At 42.7% G+C, this 17,733-nt stretch overlaps 1 protein-coding gene across 7 annotated transcripts in view; it reads right to left on the bottom strand.

Annotated features, from left to right (window-relative positions):
• Nucleotides 1-17,733, bottom strand: part of LOC135196184 (glutamyl-tRNA(Gln) amidotransferase subunit B, mitochondrial-like) — a 579,413-nt gene that overhangs the window by 452,605 nt on the left and 109,075 nt on the right. For 4 of the 7 annotated variants that reach the window (XM_064222773.1, XM_064222774.1, XM_064222777.1 and 1 more), the window contains exon 2: nucleotides 8,310-8,457. In XM_064222773.1, the coding sequence (XP_064078843.1) occupies nucleotides 8,310-8,457 (148 nt within the window). Of the gene's footprint in view, nucleotides 1-2,868; nucleotides 3,184-8,309; nucleotides 8,458-17,733 lie in introns of those variants that run through there. The other 3 variants (XM_064222769.1, XM_064222775.1, XM_064222772.1) reach the window with 1 other exon arrangement.

Raw genomic sequence — 17,733 nt, 5'->3', positions numbered from 1 at the left:
AGATGACCGTCGTTTTGTTACAACGCGTTTTATAGCTTTCACTATTTCTTTGACCTTTTTGGGTGGCAGAGATAGCTTGTGTTTCTTCAGGTCCCACTGAATTCCTAACCATTGAAACTAGGATTGTGGAGTCAGTTGGATTTGGCCATATTCACCTGAAATCCTAGAAATTTTTTAGAAATTTTTAGAACTTTGGATGTTGATCTTCGACATTCTGCTTCGTTGTCTTCCCAAAATAACTAATCGTCCAGGTAGGCTACTAAAAGCGTCCTTTCTTGCCTAGCTCGAATCCTAGGTATGGAGAGAAGTTTCTGGATATTGGAACGTGGTAGTTAGCGTCTGTAAGATCTATAGAGGTGGTGACGGCCCCATGGGGAAGTAAGGTCCGTGCCTGTGAAATTGTCAGCATATGGAACTTGTCGCAGTGAATGTAGGAATTCAGCCGAGACAAGTCCAGGATTACTCGTCTTTTTTTCGAGTCCTTCTTTGGGACACTGAACAATCGTGCTTGGAATCTTATGCTCTTCACTCTCTTATGGCACGTTTCTGAAGAAGATCCTTTGTATATTCTAAGAGGTCCTCTGTTGGTCTTTGAAAGAAGTTGACTGGAGGGGGAGGGGCCTCCTCCCACTTCCAGCCTAGACCTTTTGATATTAAACTGTGGGTCCATGGACTGAAGGTCCATCGACCTTTGAACAAGTACAGTTTCCCCCCTACCTGGGAGATTTTACTGGTTGGAAGCTGGTCTAGTTCCTCTACCTCCTCGGAATCCTCTACCCTTGACTCCGCCTCGCAGTCTGGAGCCTCTTCTGGCTCGACTACTCCCAGCCAGCATATCTGCTATATGTACGAAAGGCACCTCTCGTCTCATATGCAGGATTATATGCTGGGGAAGCCACAACTTGCGATGAAGTCGAAGGTTGAGGTTCCGAGGATGGCTGAACCATTACATATTGTTGTGGTGGTGTTACCTTTGAGGTGGACGGCAATGCCTGCATATATCCATGAGGACGGGCCGTCTGGTAAGGGTTATACCTTCTCGCCTTCTTTTTAGGTGCTTGTTGATGAGGAGACACATCAAATTGGCGTTTCGTAGGAAGACCCCACCTCACTCTCAGACTTTGGTTAACCCTAGCTGCTTCGTGCAATATGGAAATTACCTCCTCTTTGGGGAAGAGGTTTTCTCCCCAAATGGATGATCTAATGAGCTTATTGGGTTCAAGTTTGACTGTAGCTCCAGCCAAAACATGTTTCCTACAAGCCCTTCTTGCACTTGCAAACTCAGTCAGGTCTGATTGAAGAGTCTGTAAAAGACTTTTCGTTAAGACCCGAAGGACTGGTTCGTCTTCGTATGTTGTGGCTAGCAACTCCACCGAGGTGACGGAGTTGATAGTCCTGGCTAACTTTATCCTTGCCTCAAATTCCCCCTTGATCAAATGTCCGGGGAGTTTGGGCAGTCGTTCGGAGAACAAGTCCGAAGCACAATCCGGTTCTAGTTTACCAGCCGTGAACATTGCCAGAGCATTTACCCAAATGTCTGCTCCTGAGGGCAAGAGCAAAGATGTTGGCTCTGTTTCCCTCAGGGCTGGGACTGGTTTGTCATCATAGATTGCTTGCAATGACAACTCCGCCACCTTGGTTGTACATGGTGACGGAAGACCATCTGGGGTAACAAACATTGTATACTTTCCCTTGTGCGGTGTCAATTTGGTATTGACACAATTCAGTTCTGTTAGGAAACGGACCCAGACAGCTTGGGCCTGTTCCCTGGGAAAGATCACTGTTTCCTTTGGTACTTTGTCTATTCTGACTAGCGCATGTTGTGCTAGTCTGACAAAGCTCGGGAACGGAAACTTCATACCAGCTGGGAATAACTCGTAGTCCTCTATTGGTCTTGTTCCACACCCTTCTATAGTCAATCTTCCTTCTACGAAGGGAGCATTTAAGGCCAACCTCCAAGGGTTTTCCTTATCGAAGGGGGGAAGCTTTGAAGTATCCGGAACCATCATTGATAGAGCTGGTGTTCCGGATCTAAAGAGGCCTGAGAGCATCTCCTCAATGGGCTTGATTCTCTCCGTCAATGACGAGAGAGCCCGGTTTGAGATGTTCGGTGTTGATCTGAGGCGTGCATCTATCCTCTGATCTACTACTCCACTAATCCTAGCTAACAGCTGGTTAGTGAAGGATTCAGGGTCGAAGAACTGTTCCGCCGCCCTTGGGACTGACCCTGTACCTTCGGTAGGGGAAGGATTTGTGGCAGCAGGCTGAATGACAGATGATGTCGACGGTTGTGACACCGAAGACGACTCATTCGCTGCTGGCGGAACAGAGTTGCTTTTCTTTTTTAAAGTCTTCTTGACTTTAGGAATAACCGACGGCATTCCTTGTTCTTTAACGGATTTCGAAAAACCCTTAAAGGATGGAGTTGAAGAAAGGGAAGGAGAAGGAGAAGGATGGGAACTCGCCCCACTTACCTCCCCACCTACCTGGTCCTCCGTGACCATTGGCTCGACATTGAGGTTGATCGCCGCCACTTCCTCCGTAAAGTCCTGCTTCTCCCCTAAAGCGGCTGTCGTCTCAATGCGGATAGCTTCAATGAGGGGTTCGGCAACGTCCCTGGGCACCGCAGTTGTGAAGGTGGCGCCTGGAAAGATCATCTTGCAAAGGCCAGCATCCAAAACATGGGGCCGGCCTTTTGGTGCGTTTCTGCCGAACCCCGCCACCCACTTGCGTAGGGACGCCCTCGCGCCGTGGAGGATCAACTTGTCCGCCTGTAAGGCAATCTTTGTTTTTGTGGCGGACCAGAACAATATACAAATTACCTTACTATATTCCTTAGTATATAAGATAATTCTGTAACATCCTTACCTGTTCATCAGTCAACAACAAAACAAGCTCGTAACAGACGATACAAGCGTCCGGGTGCCAGGCCACGTAGTCATCCAAGGCTACCGCACAATTGGAGTGCGAACGACATACTACGTGGCCATTGTCGTTGCCTAGTGACGCGTGGCATCCCTCAGCCTGGCAACGGACCACCTGTAATGTGAAAGACTCAATGAGTAATCTTCCTTTTGATGGTTTATTGTTAGACCATCGACGAAATATTTCGTAGCCGAAATATTTCGTTTTTAGGGATACAGGACAGGTATTTTCTAGAAAAATCATGCATTTTATTTATTGGCGAAGTATTTCGTTGCCGAAACATTTCGGCGTACCGAACTATTCCGTTGTCGACTGAATAGTAATTATTAATAATCAGATCATAAAACTCGTAAGCTTTGTAAGCAGAATATTTCGTTCCCGAAATATTCCGTGTCGACGTATATATGCCTTAATTTTCCCAGATGTTCTTAACTAGATTGTCGAGAAATACTTCGTTGCCGAAGTATTCCGGTATCGACTATCTTATAATATTAGCTTAGTCTAATAATGCTTATATTAAATATATGCTTCTCTAGGTTGTCGGGGAAATACTCCGTTGCCGAAGTATTCCGTTAACGACTTAATACTAAGTAATTTACTACTAAGAAGCTTAGTCTAGTAATACTTATAGTATTCATACATTTCATGAATTTGTCGGCAAAATACTTCGTGAGGTATTTCGTTACCGATCTATGTAATAAGACTGACAAGTTTTTCAAGCACAATAGTACAGGTATTCTCCTACTTACGATGGGGTTAGGTTCCGAAAAACCCATCGTAAGTTGAGAAAATCGTATCTCGGATATAGCCTAGCCTACACTAAGTTAATCAGTACCATATAGGCTAGGCTATATACACATATATGGAAGATTAGCCTACACTACACAGTATACCTATACATATATGGTATAGTAATTATTAATATCAGCTAATTCGGGTGTTTCAATGCAGATTGACTTATGATAATTAAGTATAAAAAGAAATTTAATAATAAGAACAAGGATCAGACTGTAGCGTAAAGGGTACTCACCAAGATTCGGTCCGTTGTCGGCATACGTGATCGGTGTCAGGCTATTCATGGCTACTATAACTAAAGATCGGAAGAGGAGGAGGATGATAAAGCAGCAGGATCATCAATTCGCTCTTCCTCAGATAGAATTTCTTCTTCTGTTAGTTCAGGTGTCTCGAGGAAACAACTGTTCCGAGACGTACAGGATCGAGTCTCAAGTGAGGGGGTAGGGCTGGGGGAAGCGGAATGCACTGGAGTTGTTCTCTTGAAGAAAAAATCCATTGTAGGTTGCACAGTGCGTTTTTTTCGTTCTTCATAAATTAATCTGTAACATGCAACACTGTCTTGATGAGCCCTCTGAACTTTGGCAAACCGTTCCTCGTCCCCATCCATTTCACTTAAAAGTTTCAGTCCTTGATCAAATAAAGCAAACGCCTCTGCCAGTTTTTTAGTCGTAAACGTTCGCTCCAGCTCTTTTATTTCTTCTTCCTCTTCTGCTTTTTTTTCTCTTCTGCAAGTGCAATTAAATCCTCTGCCGTTAGCTCTACATCTTGCACATCTATAAGTTCTTGGATATCTTCCTCGTCAATTTCTAAATCTAAACTTTTCCCAAGTATCAAGATCTTTTTTTATTGATTTCCACTTCTTCTTCATTCTGATCGAAACCTTTTAAACGAGTTCACATACACTTTCAGCAGATTTTTCCAGACCCCATTCATACACTCTTTCTTTACCTTCTTTTCCACGCCCTTCCAATGTTCATAATGGAGTTAAGAACACTAAATTCTTTCCAGAAAGTTCTGAGATCTTTCTCCTCGTTATCCGTAGCCTGAACAGCCTGCGCAAACGTGTTCCGAAGATAATACTACGCCTTGAACGTAGCCACAGCACCCTGATCCATGGGTTGTATGAGAGAAGTTGTGTTTGGTGGCAGAAACAACTTTTACATTCTCGTTAATATCTCCGATGTGGCTGAGGGTGGCCAGGTAGCATTGTCGAAATCAGAATAAGAATTTTAAATTTTAAAGGGGATGTTATTTTTCCTACAATGATCTTTCACTTCGGAATGAAGCAATGAACGAACCAGTCCTCGAACAATATTGCAGTCATCCAAGCTTTTTTTATTATGACGGTAATGCACAGGAAGTGTATGCTTGTCGATGTTTTTTAAAGCCCTTGGATTTTCTGAGTGATAAAATCATAAAGGGCTTAAGTTTATACCCAGCCACATTTCCCCCAAGCAGAAGAGTCAATCGATCCTTGTATGCCTTAAACCCGGGCATCGCCGTTGCTTCTTTGTGGATGTAGGACCGTTGTGGCATACGTTTCCAATAAAGTCCGGTTTCGTCAACATTAAAGATTTGCTCTGGCAAGTAGCCTTCATTAACGACGATCTCGTGTAAAACATCCTTAAATTTAGCGGCTCCGTCGGCATCAGCGCTTGCTGCTTCACCGCTAATTTTCACACTGTGAAAATTATGGCGGTTCTTGAAACGACGAAACCATCCAGCACTTGCTGCAAAACTTTTGTTGTGGTTATCATCATAATTCTTCTTCAGTTCTTCAAAAAGCATGCGCGCCTTTGTCTGAATGGTTAAGAGGGTGAGCGGCATACGCTTTTGTATTTGATCCTCCATCCACGTGACCAGTAACTGCTCCATTTCTTCCAAAGGCCCTATCCTCTTCTTTGATATAACCGTTGAATGAACTGAAGCAGATGCCTTTACAGCATCCATTACGCGTTTCTTGTCCTTGAGGATGGTGGATACCGTCGATTGCGATAAACGTTCGTCACGTGCGATAACCATGACTGCCTTTCCCGCTTCACGCTGGTTTATTATTTTCAGTTTCTGCTCCAAAGTGATGGATTGCCTCTTCTTTTTTGCACTACCAGCAGGACACCTATTTGGTTGTTTGGCAGACATAGTTTTTTTGTTTTAATTTTCGGTACTTGAAAAAAAAACTCAAAAATCACAAACGAACACTGACCTAATGTTACTTGGTTCAAAACGAGCGCAAGTGAGGTCAAACTCATTGCCGCTGTACCTACGCCAGCCTCTCGCTCTCGGGCCAACATATCGTACAGCGTAGTACGCTGCTGCCAGCACTCGCTGTGCGCGAAATTTAAAAATACGCATTTTCAACTTTTTTTTTCTTTTTTTTTTTTTTTTTTTTTTTTTTTTTTTTTTTTTTTTTTTTAGTAATAATTGCTAACCCCATCGTAACATCGGATTATCGTAAAACGGATTATCGTAACTCGAGCACTACCTGTATAGATTGAAATTTCCATTTAGCATGTTAATTCCGACACATCGAGCTTCGCCGGTGTCGGAGAAAAGATGTGGCGTACCACTATAATTGCCAAGTTAGGAATTATTCAGACTGAATTCCGGCAACGCCGAACATCAAACATCGTCGAAGTCAGAGAAAAACGTGGCGAACCACTATAATTGCCAAAGTTATGAATTATTCCGTCTGAATTCCGGCAATACCAAACACCGAACTTCGCCGGTGTCGAGGACAAGACGTGCGAACCACTACTTGCCAACATGCCGAACTTCAATGCAATCACAGTGATTAGAATCTCTGAGATTTAGAGGTTTACAAATAACAGTTTTATGTTGTTTGGCTTTACCCCTGATCCAAGATAGAACCACTTTTAGGCTACATAGCCCAAAACTTTCGCTGACTGGCCGTGGCTCGTCGCAATCGAAAGTGGTCCAACCCGGTCAAGAGGTTATCCAGGTAGGCCATGCACTAAAAAATACTGTTACTTTGGATATTTATTGATCTAAATACAACAATATATCACAATGTAAAGAAATTATCACTCAATAACTAGTACTAATCTACGTAACCTACATTATCACTTAATTTCACATTCGTAAATTGGTAATTTTCCCGATCGTATTAGTAAGGTCATATACAGACCTAACTCAAAATCACGAGAAACATGAAATTAAGGTTACTAGGTTTAATTGATTAAGCTAATAGGGGTAATAATTCATGTATCCGTTAAGGAACAAATATGGTTACCGTAATAAGACTAGGCTAGATACGGGAATACTCACTAGCACCAAGACATTGTTGTATTAAATTATAAGTCAAATTACTATGAAATGTAACTAATATCTGTTTTAACAGAAATATCACTTTCTGATAATCTCGCAAGCAAGCTAAGCCTATATATTAACTTTAAATATTAACTTTAAATATGCCGTGCGTAATTTGTTGATGCTATGCCGACGCACAAAATGGCTGACCAGTCGCCGGCCTCCTCAACTCATATGTCGAGGGGCCTGGACTGATAGCATAATTAATATCACTTATTTATGATAAAAAACCCAATTGGGGTACTCAACTTCAAAGCAGCAGAAGATTGGGCCCTCATATTGGTGAAATTGTTGCAATAATGCAAAGAATAGCACAGCTCAAAAATTCACTGTTTACAGCGCAGGGCTCTTAACAGGAATGCAAGTTGGCGCTGGGGTAGTAGTAATAGTGGCGAGTGGGGAAGAGTAGTGGGATTCCGTTGTAACGGATCACACCAAAAGAGAGGGATTTTGACAGGGAATCATCTAAATGGCAGAAACCCTGTGGTCTGTGGTAACACAGCGCCCCTATTCTATACCGACACCCTTTGGGTGATCGCGCTGGGGGTAGTAACCTCAGCATAACTTTGTTAGCCTTTTTCTCTGGTATACGTAAGAGCTATTTATACTGGGAAAAATGAATAACAGGGATTTTTCATAGGGCGACACAGGTCGACACCAGAAAAGTAATTGTTAAAAATGGACCACGAGAGGAAGAAATAAAAAGTTAATCAGTTATTCTGTTATCTCTGACAAAACGAAAAACAATCAAGCAAAATAAAAATAACCTATGATAATAAGCTTCACAACCAAGTCAAGTTTCATACCACAATGTAAACAGAGATTATTTCATTGCATTAATCTCCACACAGTAAAACTAGCTTTTCTATTTCTTCAGTTCCAAAATACTCAACTGCTTTCTAACAATAGCCTGATAGTTATATGTAAATTCTCCATAAAGAATAAATTATAAGAGATTGATAAGACTTTTAATTGCTAATGTACTTCAATAAAAAGTACTTCATTTTTTGTATTACATGCAGTATATAGTAGTAATCTCCAGTACTACATAATAGATCTCTCTTGGTTATAAGTATATCCAGTTTCACACTAGGCCTCTTACTGCTTTAAACACCTTACTGCAATTAAGGCTGCTTTAGGGAAGTGCCTTGCTGGCATAGGCACTGCTTAACCTAACCATTCCAACTACCATTCTACATAATTCTAAAATATACATACCTAAATATCTGTATAAAACAAATATACAAAACATAATATCTTACAGGCAATGTTCCAGGATGAGCAGCCTCAAATATCCCTACTTGAGTATTGGGGGGAGCACCATATTTTGCTCCCACTCTGCTAAACAGTTTGCTTGCTGAGAGAATCTGAGCATGAACTTCTAGGCCTATTACAGGTTGCCACATATCTCTAAAAACATGAAAAAAGTAAAAACAAGCTTTACTGTTACTTCAAATTTTACTTAAAACATTTTTATTTTACATATAAAACATTGTTTAACACATGTTTCTATTTTCTAGTTCAAAGAGGTTGGCTCAGCTTGAGATTGTTGTTAAATTAAATTAGCCACATGCTGCAACAGACTCTTGCTCCTTGAGCACCCTGTAAACTCAGCTTGAGATTGGATGTCTAGCTTTTATGGGTAGGGAATGGGCTATATATTTACCTGACCTTTTCAGTCCTAGGCCACACCGCACCATTTGTTTCCAATGAGCTAAATTATTCATGCACCCCTCTATGTGTTATGTGACCTTCATACCTTAACATAAATGCTGCCTCTGCTTAAGGCACTGAAGTTGATGCAGGAACAAAATCTAATTTTTTTAATAACAATTTATATTTTTCCTAGGTATACAAATCAAAGCTTTACATTTAGTGGTATCTGTTAGTGATAGCTGGAAATCTGTTGAAAACTTGGTTATCAGGTGGTTAACCAAGTGGATGGCAGTCAGTGGGGGATTGTCTAATTCACTGACCATAGCCGTTACTTTATCTATGGATTCCGGACTGAACAGGATGGATGAAGTGGGGCTCAATATAAAAGACTTGTATTTGAACCTAGGAAAAATGGAGTTGTAATATTAAAACTAATATTGTAATACCTACCTGAACACCTGAATTAACCCTGGTCACCTGACCAGCCCAACAACACCCATAAAATTACCCACACTTAGGTAAAATTTTAACTGCCAGCGTTACCAACACTGCAGGTAAACATGGTTACTGAGTCACCTGTACATGGTTGGCAACGCTGCTGCCAGCAACTGGCTGACAGTGACCACCTACGTCAATCACTAAATCATTAATCATTTGACGAGGGGAGGAGGGGCAGGTGTCACTCAGGTATTACAATATTAGTTTTAATATGAAAACTCCATATTGCAATACACCACCTGAACACCTGAATTAGCCCGATTTACAACATTTAAATGGAGGTGGGCTCAATCATTGTTTCAGCCCAACCAACCGTACATTGGTATAAACTAATTAAACTATTACCTTGGATTAACACCGTTAACTCACCTTCAATCAATGCTCAGGTGAGAAACTAATCTACAGTAATCAGTCTAAGTCTCGTCTTGGTCATGTCTAACCTCCTATGAAGTATCATAAACTTCTCATGTGTGGAGGGGAACTAAACACCTCATACGTGTCTGTACAGCCTCCCATGTATAGAGGATAAATTCCAAGGGCAGATCCTTCCTGATGCCTCCCATGTGGTATCATATACCTCTCATGTGTGGAGGGGAACTGAACATCTCCCATGTGGCTGTTAGCCTCTCATGTATGGAGAATAAGTTCCAAGGGCAGATCTCTCCTGATGTCCACTGAAGGCGAGTGATGAATCCAGAAGTCGCGATGAGGGAACTGTGGTGATGCAAAACAACATACTTACTAGGGATAGTATATGAAACCCAGACATAACCCATGAAAAGTAGGCAGACTAAATGTACGAAAAACAAGAAATCAATAAAACTAGTACTGAATTAACCGCTACGAATGGCTCTAGCAAGTAACCACCCTTTGAAACAAACTGTACATTTTTCAAGTAGAAAGAAGTGAATGGAACAGCCAGACACAGTGGAGGGGAGCCGGATGGAGTGTGCTATATTGTCCCCCTCTTTCCCTCCCTCCCTCCAGGACCATAATGGAACTTACTCACGCATATCACTCTATTGATAAAATATCTGTTCGCCACTTCATTTTTATGGGGAAGTATTTGTTTTTCATCATTCATTCTCGAGACAATTTTCCAGCCACGACTATTAGGGTGGTATAATCCCTTAATCAAAGGAACCCTACATTTGTTTACATATTCATTTTCTGGGATCGACCTGTGTCTGCCGATGAAAAATCCCTGTAACTCATTTTTCTAGCATAATAAAACTCTTAATATACCAGAGAAAAAAGCTAACATGGTTATGCTGAAGTTACTACCCTAAGCGCGATCACCCAAAGGGTGTCGGTATAAGTATAGGGGCATTGTGTTACCACAAACCACAGGACTTCTGCCATTTAGATAGTTCCCTCCAAATCCCTGTGTTTGGTGGGAGCCGTTACAACGAGATTCCACCACTACTCGTCCCCGCTCGCCACTACTACTAATACCCACGCGCTATTCCTCATTCCTGTAAGAGTCGTGTGGCTTACCGTTGTTGTTTTCCTGCACCCCTTTCTTATCTGTGGATATTTTGTGCATCCGATGGAGATGAACGCCCAAGCTGCTTCTGCTTCCAAGTTGAGTACTCCAATTTGGTTTTATTACAAAATTTTTGTGTAATTAAATATGCTATTGGCCTTTGCCCCTCAAAATAAGTTGGGGGTGCGACCGGCTGGGCTGCCATTTCCGCGTCGGCATAGCAACACATTTTCCGCACGACATATTTTTCATTTATATTTATAGGCTTAACTTCTTTTTTAATGCCTTTTCCTATATATTAGGTATCGGCTACTTTTTATTTCGTTTTGGCTTATTCTAGCAATTTTATATTCGGTGCTCGTGAGCTATCTCGTTCCTAGGCTTATCTTAACCATATTTGATCCTTACTGGATACATGGTTCTTAACCACTTTTATCCTTGTATTATAAGCCTATTATGCTTATTACCGGTTTTCTCGTCCTAGAGAGTAGTTTTTTATAAACATGCGTATTTAGCTAGGTCGAGTGTACAACCCCATTACGTTGGGCATTTTAGGCGTTTTTAAAGGTGTTGTAGATTAGCCCTAGTTTAGAGATTCTCCTATGCACCCTATATTATTGTGTTTTTACCCTATGTTGTGGTTTGGTATGCCTAGCCTACCTGGATATCCTCCTGACCGGGTTGGACCACCTTGGATCCCTACGAGCCACGGCTACTAGCGATGGTCCTAGGCTATATAGCCTAGGAATGGTATCCAACTTCAACAAGTGGTAGAGCCAGACTTTACGCCTAGCCTACCTGGATATCCTCCTGACAGGGTTGGACCACCTTGGATCGCAACGAGCCACGGCTATTAGCGATGGTCCTGGGCTATATAGCCTGGGAATGGTATCCAACTTCAACCAGGGGTAGAGCCAGACATCTCGAGCCACTGCTTCCCTTTTATTATTTCATTCATGCTTTTATTTCTTTATCTCTGGAGCCTCAGCGTACAGAGTTAAATTTTAATGAAATAATTAAGGGCAGGGTATATCGTATTGTACATGAGGTTCGGTATTGCCGTACTTCACTGATGCATTCCTAGCTTCGGCTACTTAGAGGTATACCATTATCTATCATACAATGGCTTCCTAGTCGATATAATAGACGGGATGTTCGCATCTCCGCCACCGACGAAGTTCGGCGTATAGGATTAGGCATGCCTCTTTAGGAATTATCAGTTTATACTATAAGCTTTTTAGTATTGTACATGAAGATGCCGAACCTCAACTGATGTTTTCCTTGCTTTGGCAACTTTAGAGGTACTATTCCATTATTTATCTTACAATGACTTCCTAATCGATATTAGACGGGATGTTCGCATCTCCGCCACCGACGAAGTTCAGCGTAGGATTAGGCATACCTCTTTAAGGAATTATCAGTGTATACTATAAGATTTTTTAGTTTATAAGCCTACTATGTTAAGTCTATATTTACTTAATTTTGTATTGTATTTGCGTCGGTTCGGAATTTTTCTAACGAATTATTTCGCCAACAGTTTTTGTAAGGTTTTCTAAGAGTATCAGTTGTCGTTACAGAGTATTTCGGAGACGAAATATTCCGCCGACATCTAGCAATAGACTTGATCATATGATCCATACCTAGTGTTGTGTTGTTTATGAAGCATTCTAATGACGGAATACTTCGTCAACATTACACTAAAACTTACGAGTTTTATTTGGTTGTGGATATCTTATATCTTTTGCGAATTATTTCGGTAACAAAATAATTCGTTATCATATTACTGAACTCTGGAAATAATTACTAGATGGTTAAATAAAAATATTTTAACGACGAATTATTTCATTGATATTTTAACCAATGACGAAAAACTCATTGAGATTTTTCACATTACAGGTGGTCCGTTGCCAGGCGAAGGGTTGTCCCGCTACACTGGTGAACTCCTTTGGCCACGTAGTTTGCCGAACCCACGCCAACTGCGCTGTCCAGTTAGAGAACTACGTGGTCTGGCATCCTGACGCCTGCACCGTGTTACGACTTGGTTAATGTCATGTCAAACGAGCAGGTAAGATCTTTTGGATTTAACCTCGAATATTTAAAGAGTTTAGTTATATGCTTTCCAGATAGTTTGACAGAACAACTACTATTCATACATTATTTGCAGACGGACCCGACATCGTACCAAGATGCCAGAGCGTCCCTCCGCAAGTGGGTTGGGGGGTTCGGGAAGAACGTCCCGAAAGGCCAGCCATACGTCCTTGACGCGGATCTTTGTGCCATGATCTTTTCGGGGGCCACACTGACGACCGCAGTGGCCAGGGACATCGCCGGACCCCTCATCGCAGCTATCAGAGCTGAGACAGCTACCACCTTGGAAGAACAGCAGGAGCTTATGGATGATGTGGCGGGGATCAATATCAACGCCGAACCCATGATCACGGAGGAACAGGTAGGTGGGGAGGTAAGTGGAGCGACCTCCAACCCTAGTCCTTCTCCTTCCCTTGCTTCTTCCCCATCCTTTAAGGGTTTTTCGAAACCCACCACCAAAAACGGAATGCTGTCAGTCATTCCAAAGATCAAGAAATCTTTGAAAAAGAAGGCTACGAAGTCTGTTCCGCCAGCGGCGAAGGAGTTGTCTTCGGCTTCACAGCCGTCGACTTCATCCGTCATTGCGCCTGCTGCCACAGATCCTTCCCTTGCACAAGGGACAGGTACATTATCTAAGGTGGCGGAACAGTTCTTCGATCCAGTTGACTTTACTAAACAATTGCTAGCCACAGTCACTGGAGTTATTGATCAGAGGCTAGAAGCACGCCTCGGGCCAACACCGGACGTCTCCAACCAGGCTCTCTCGTCATTGACGGAGAGAATTAAGCCAATCGAGGAGATGCTCTCCGGTCTCCTACGCTCCGGAACACCAGCCCTATCCATGATAGTGCCGGATGCCTCAAAGCTTCCCCCCTTATTTGAGAAAAACGATAACCCTTGGAGGTTGGCCCCGCCCTACACGCTCCCTTCGCCGAAGGGAGGTTAACTATCGAGGGGTGCGGGTCACGACCCATCGAGGATTTTGAACTCTTCCCACCAGGGATGCAGTTCCCCTTCCCGGGCTTTGTCAGACTAACGAAACATGCGCTAGTCAGGGTAGACAAAGTACCCAAAGAAACCGTGATCTTCCCTAGAGAGCAGGCCCAAGCTGCCTGGGTCCGGTGTCTCTCTGAACTTAATTGTATCAATACAAAATTGACACCTTTTAAAGGGAAATACACGATGTTTGTCACTCCCGAAGGGATTCTGTCACCATGCACATCTAAGGTGGCAGAACTAACCTTACAAGCAATCGTTGAGGACAAGCCAATGCCAGTACTGAGGGAGACAGAGCCTACATCTCTGCTGTTACCCACAGGACTGGATGCTTGGAACAACGCTCCGGCGACTTTTACCGCAGGTAAATTGGAGCCGGAGTGTGCTTCTGACTTGTTCTCAGAAAGATTGCCTAAACTCCCCGAACATATGATCAAGGCGGAGTTTGAGGCGAAGACAAGGTTAGCCAGGTCCCTCAACTCCGTCACATCGGCGGAGCTATTGGCGAACACCTATGAAGATGAGCAGGTCTTTCGTGTACTGACGAAAGATCTACTACAGGCCTTCCAGTCAGATTTATATGACTTTGCTGTAGCAAGGAGGGCCTGCAGAAAACATGTTTTAGCTGGTACAACCATTAAACATGAACCAAATAGACTCATCAAATTCTACATTTGGGGAGAAACCCTCTTCCCCAAAGAGGAGGTGAACAACATTTTGCACGAAGCCTCTAGAGCTAACCAGAGCCTTAGAGTAAGGTGGGGTCTTCCCTTCAAGCAGCAACCTGATGCGCCTTCTCATCAGCAGCCAAAGAAGAAGGCAAGAAGATATAACCCCTACCAGATGGCACGTCCTCACGGATATGTGCAGGCAGTGCCGTCCACTTCAAAGGCAACACCACAGCAATATGTCTTGGTTCAACCTTCCTCGGAACCTCAACCTTCGACCTCATCCCAGGTTGTGGCTTCCCCAGCATTTAACCCTACATATGAGGCGAGGGGTAACTTTCGCCCATATAGAGGACATGCTGGGAGTAGCCGAGCCAGAGGAGGCTCTCGACTACGAGGTGGAGCCAGAGGAAGAGGTTTCTGAGGGGGGAGAGGAGCCAGACCAGCAGCCAACCAGTGAAATCTCCCAGGTAGGGGGGAGATTGTATCACTTCAGGGCCCGATGGACCTTCAGTCCATGGGCCCACAGTATAATATCAAAAGGTCTAGGCTGGAAGTGGGAGAAGGGCCCTCCCACTCCAATCAGCTTTTTCCAAATACCAACAGAGGACCTCTTAGAGTATACAAAGGATCTTCTTCAGAAACGCACCATAAAGAGAGTGAAGAGCATAAGATTTCAAGCACGTTTGTTCACTGTCCCAAAGAAGGACTCAAACAAAAGACGGGTTAAATCTTGGAAAAACGCTTGTTCCCCCCTCCGGCGCTGAATTCTTACATTCAATTGCCGACAAGTTCCATATCGCTGACAACTCCCGTGGGGGTCCGTCAACACCTTCTATAGATCTTACAGACGCGTACTATCACGTCCCAATAGCCAGAAACTTCTCTCCGTACCTAGGATTCAAACTAGGCAAGAAAGCTTACTCCTTCAAAGTAATGCCTTTCGGACTCAATGTAGCACCCAGAGTGTTCACAAAACTAGGAGAAGCAGTAGTTCAGGAATTGAGGAAGAAAGGAATACTATTAGTAACCTACCTGGACGATTGGTTAATATGGGCAACCAACGAAGCGGAGTGTCGAAGGTCAACGACCAAAGTCCTGGAATTCCTAAAATATTTGGGGTTCCAAGTAAATATAAAAAAATCCAGACTAACTCCGGCATCTCGATTCCAATGGTTAGGAATCCAGTGGGACCTGAACAAACACACGCTATCTCTACCGACCAAGAAGGTCAAAGAAATAGTGAAAGCTACAAAACGCTTTATCAAAAACAAACGGTCATCTCGGAGGGAGCAAGAGAGGATCCTAGGCTCCCTTCAATTAGCATCAGTGACGGATGTTCTTTTGAAAGCCAGATTAAAGGATATCAATCAGGTTTGGAGATCAAGAGCAAAAAATCTCAGATTCAGGGGCAAAATTTCCAAAATTCCAGATGTTCTAAAAAAGAGACTTCTTCCATGGACGGAGCGACGGAACTTATCCATATCAGTTCCGTTGCAATTTCCTCCCCCATCTCTGATCATCCACACAGATGCATCACTGAACAGTTGGGGAGGATACCCTAACCCCTCCCTCCCTCAGGAAAAAAGTCACAAAAGGGAAAAACCGTGGTTCCCTGAAACATTCCGTTCAATTCCACATCAACATACTGGAAGCAATGGCAGTATTCTTGACATTGAAGAAATTACAACCGTCCAAGAAGATCCACATTCGATTAATCTCAGACAGCATGACAGTAGTCCATTGCATCAACAGGAGAGTGGTTCCAAATCCAACAATGTTTGAATCATTGTAATGATAGCAATAATTCCTCCTAGCAGAAAAGATCCACTGGCATCTGTCAGCAGTTCATTTAGGAGTGAGGAATGTAGTAGCGGATTCACTATCCAGGATGAATCCACTAGAATCAGAATGTTCACTGGACAACAAGTCCTTTCAATGGATCACAACTCAGATCCCGGATCTCCAGGTGGATCTCTTCACCACGGAGTCCAATCACAAATTAGCTTGTTATGTAGCTCCCAACATAGACATCAACGCCGTTGCGATCGATGCAATGTCTCTGGACTGGAACAAATGGGAGAGAATTTATCTCTTTCCCCCCAGTAAACCTTCTATTGAAAGTTCTACACAAGCTAAGATCATTCAAGGCCAGCTAGCACTAGTAGCACCCAACTGGCCGAAGAGCAATTTGGTGGTCCCCGCCCCTCTCATGGAGATGAATCTCAAACCCCAGAAGATTCCATCTCCAAATCTAACACAGATAGTACAAATGCAGACTGTGTCAGCTTCCTCAAGGATTCTAAGTGCCCTAACTTTATGGACTTCATGAATTTTGCAGCACAGAGGCAAGCAAATATAGATCCATTAAATATCCTGTTTGTAGAATCAGACAAAAAGAGATTCTACAATTAGGCAATATGATTCTACATTGAAAAATTGGCTATATTTTTTAAAAGGTAGCAACATTCAAAGATGGATACCAACCTTACAATTTGCTTTCTTTAGATCATTACATGAGAAAGGCTTAGCTGCCAGCACTATTACCACAATTAAATCTGCCCTAAGAAAGATTTTTCAAATAGGTTTCAATATTAATTTATCCGACACATACTTTTCTTCTATCCCAAAAGCTTCTGCACGTTTGAGACCAACTAGCCGCCCTTAATCTATCTCATGGTTTTTGAACGATGTTCTTAAACTTGCATCAGATTTAGACAATGATAACTGCCCATTTTCAGCTCTACTGAGAAAAACACTATAGTAGCTAGTCTGGCTTCGGGTGCTAGAATTTCAGAATTGTCAGCTCTGTCTAGAGATCCAGGACATGTCGAGTTCCTCCCATCTGGAAAAGTCTTACTTTCACCAGATAGACAATTCTTAGCAAAAAATGAGGACCACTAAATAGATGGACTCCTTGGGAAATTCTACCCCTTCCAGAAGATAATCCTTATGTCCTGTTCATACACTTAAAACCTTTATGACCAGAACGTCTCAAATATCATCGTGCTCTCTTTTTATTAGAGAAAAAGAAAAAGGGGGCACGATTACTCTAAGAGGGATCAGCAGCAGATACTTTATTTTATTAAACAGGCTAATCCGGATTCAGTTCCACATGTTCATGATATCCGTGCAGTTGCCACCTCAACTAATTATTTCCAAAACATGAAGTTTGAAGAACTCCAAAAGTATACAGGTTGGAAATCCCCAGCAGTATTTAAACGTCACTACCTAAAGAATTTGCAGGCCCTAAAATTCTCAGCAGTGGCAGCTGGAGCTGTGGTAGTTTCTGAA

The sequence above is a fragment of the Macrobrachium nipponense genome, chromosome 17, assembly GCF_015104395.2.
Source record: "Macrobrachium nipponense isolate FS-2020 chromosome 17, ASM1510439v2, whole genome shotgun sequence".
NCBI classification, from domain to species: Eukaryota; Metazoa; Arthropoda; class Malacostraca; order Decapoda; family Palaemonidae; genus Macrobrachium; species Macrobrachium nipponense.
Note: the sequence above shows the minus strand (reverse complement) of the source record. Positions and strands in the feature narration are given on the sequence as shown.